This window comes from Coccinella septempunctata, chromosome 3 (genome assembly GCF_907165205.1).
Source record: "Coccinella septempunctata chromosome 3, icCocSept1.1, whole genome shotgun sequence".
Classification (NCBI taxonomy): Eukaryota; Metazoa; Arthropoda; class Insecta; order Coleoptera; family Coccinellidae; genus Coccinella; species Coccinella septempunctata.
The window spans coordinates 15,105,830-15,109,217 of record NC_058191.1 but is presented as its reverse complement, the minus strand read 5'-3'; the positions used below and the strand labels follow the sequence as shown (position 1 = coordinate 15,109,217).

Here is a 3,388-nt window from a genome sequence, read left to right as displayed (position 1 = left end):
ATATACCCATAGAGAAAAGAAGGGACTTCGTTCGGCTGAATCGAATGTGTTATAATTGTTTGGGTTCGAAACATACTGTCACAAATTGTGTATCGAGTGGTTGTCGTAAATGTCATAAGAGGCATAACACCCTTCTTTGTCAAGGTAATAGTTTTGCTCAAAAATCAACTGGGTTTTTGGATAAAACTGATAATGGTAGCACTAGTACTAGTGATGCTCACCTTCAACCGTCCATTTCGGATAATTCAATGACTCCAGCTACTGTTGGTTCTAGCCATGTTGGTAATTTAACACCTGATCTTCAAAACGTTATATTATCTACTGCTATCGTTAATATTTTTGATAAAAATGGAAAAAGGGTAGCGGCCCGAGCATTACTGGATTCCGGAAGTCAAATGTCGTTTTTGACTGACGATTTGGCCCAAAAAATAGGTCATAAGAGTTTTTATAAGGTTCACAATATCACTGGTATTTCTGGAACAGTAACGAAAGCTTCCAGAATGATTAAAATTCATATGGAATCGATGCATTTTCCTAAAAGGTTCCATTTGACCTGTACTATTTTGGAGAATATTACCACAAAACTGTCTCAGTTACCGATAGACAAAGGTATTTTCAATATTCCCGATCACATCAATCTCGCCGACAGTAGTTTTCATATTCCTGAAAAAATCGATTTGCTCATTAGAGCCGATTTGTACTTCGAACTTTTGATTCCTGAAATCATAAGATTAGGAAAGGGACACCCTGTATTACAGAATTCATATCTGGGTTGGTTAGTAGCAGGTCAAACGCCCTTAACTGCAAATTATAGTTCGCATTTTGCATTTCTCAATGTGTGTAATACATTTTTGGACACTGAAGAAATTAGTTTGAATGACTTTATACCCAGGTTTTGGCAATTAGAGGAAATATCGAACGAACGTTCTTTATCAAGCGAAGACAGACTTTGTGAGGAGATTTTTCAAAATTCAGTTGTTAGAGTGGATAGTGGATCCTTTCAGGTTGATATTCCATTTTTGTCTCAGGAACATATACAGAAATTGGGTGATACATTTCAGTCAGCACGAAGTAGATTTTTCTCTTTGGAAAAGAAGTTTCAGCAGGATCCAGAGTATAGGAATAATTACATAACATTCATTAATGAATATATCCGTTTGGGTCATGCTAAATATGTCGAATTTGATTCTGACAATCCTGAGACCTACAAGGGTAAAGTTTTCTTGCCCCACCACGGTGTTGTTAAGGAAAACAGCACTTCTACGCCTCTGAGAGTGGTATTTGATGCTTCTATGAAGACAACATCCGGATTTTCCTTGAACGACATAATGCTTAAAGGGTTTTCTACACAACCAGAATTGTTCGATATTCTGGTCCGATTTAGAATATTCAAGTATGTATTGACTACAGATGTTCAAAGAATGTTTAGGATGATCTGGATTTCTCCGAAACATAGAACATTTCAGAACATTTTATGGCGGGAGAGGCCCACAGATTCGCTAAAATGCCTTGAATTGGAAACTGTAACTTATGGTACCAGAAGCGCTCCCTTCTTGGCAACTCGTTATCTTAAAAAACTAGCTCAAATGAAAAGGTGAAATATCCATTAGCATCTTATTCGCTTTTAAATCAATGCTATATGGATGATATTTTGGCTGGTTCTGAAAATTTATCAGATTTACAAAATTTGAAGTCACAATTAATTGAACTTCTAAACTCATACGGATTCCAGTTGCATAAATGGCATTCTAATCATGCAGAATTTGACGAGACTACAGGCGATTCGTTGGTGCCAATTTCCGATGATAACTTTTCTAATAAAGTATTGGGTATTTCTTGGGAAACTTGTTCAGATGTTTTTCAAATTTCAACCCCGTCGAATTATTCCTCAGACTCTAAAACAAAAAGACAAGTGTTATCATCCATATCTCAAGTTTATGACCCTTTAGGATTAGTTGGACCCTGCGTAGTTATCACAAAAATGATCATGCAGGAGATTTGGCTGGAAAAGCTTAGTTGGGACACAGAACTAAGTCCACCACTATTGGGAAAATGGAAAAGGTTCGCGAACAATTTGACCGATCTTTCAAAGATACCTATTTCACGATGTGTTTTTGAGAATAAGGAGATTTCGTCGGTACAACTTCATGGGTTTTCAGATGCATCCACCAAGGCATATGGTGCATGCGTATACGTACGAGCTCTATATAATAATGGCAATGTTTCCAGCAATTTGTTGTGCTCGAAATCTCGGGTAGCTCCACTGAAAACAATATCTTTGCCTAGACTTGAACTATGTGCTGCAGTTTTGCTGTCAAAACTCATTCATAAAATGAAAAAGGTTATCCAATGTCCAATTCAGAAGATATTCTTGTGGACTGACTCTAAAATTGTCTTATGCTGGCTACAATCATCACCAATGCGTTGGCAGACTTTTGTCGCAAATAGGGTGGCTGAGGTCCAAGAATTAACTGGTGATTGCATTTGGTCGCACGTTAACTCAGCTAACAATCCAGCAGATCTGTTATCACGAGGTGTATTCCCACAAGACTTGGTTAATTGTTCTAATTGGTGGACAGGTCCTACAATGTTGGAAGGTGAATTTTCAATAAATAGAAATTTTGACCCGATCTCAGAGTATGAAACTGCAGAAAATATCCCTGAACTTAAAAAGGTTTCATTAACGACAACTGTCAGCATAGGTGCTGGACGTTTAGAGCAATTTCCGTTCAAGAGATTCTCTAAATATTACAGATTGGTAAGATGTATATCATTCTGTCTGAGATTTTCTAAAAATTGCCGTGATAGATGTAACAAACAGTTGGGCCCTCTTTCGGTTTCAGAAATCAATAATGCGGAAATGATACTGATTAAAATAATTCAGAGAGAACATTTTGAAAATGAATTTGACAGTATTAAAAATCAGACAATGCCTAAGAGAAGCCTTCTCTCGAATTTAAATCCTTATATTGATAATGATGGTTTAATAAGACTTAATACTAGACTTGCAAATGCGCCTATAAAGTTTGACCGTAGATTCCCAATCCTTTTACCTGCTAAGAATCATGTTGTCAGATTGTTGATTATTTCAGAGCATCTCAAATTGTTACATGCCGGCCCACAGACCGTTTTATCGAATTTACGACTCAAATATTGGATAATTCATGGAATTCGAGAAATAAAATCTGCACTTAAAGGGTGCGTCACATGTTTCAGATTTAAGGCTCAAAATCGTGAACAACTAATGGGAAATATTCCTTCAGATCGAGTTACCATTTCTAAACCCTTTCAGAGAGTTGGAATAGATTTCGCTGGTCCTTTATTAGTAAGAGAATCGCGGTTAAGACGGTCAGTTGTTTCGAAAGCATATATTGCACTCTTTATATGC

General features: G+C 36.9%; 1 protein-coding gene across 1 annotated transcript; it reads left to right on the top strand.

Moving 5' to 3' along the window:
• The first annotated feature begins 248 nt into the window (after positions 1-248).
• Positions 249-1,598, top strand: LOC123310269. Its single transcript, XM_044893737.1, has one exon. It carries the CDS (start codon positions 249-251, stop codon positions 1,596-1,598), a length of 1,350 nt encoding a protein of 449 aa, XP_044749672.1.
• The last annotated feature ends 1,790 nt before the right edge of the window (positions 1,599-3,388 follow it).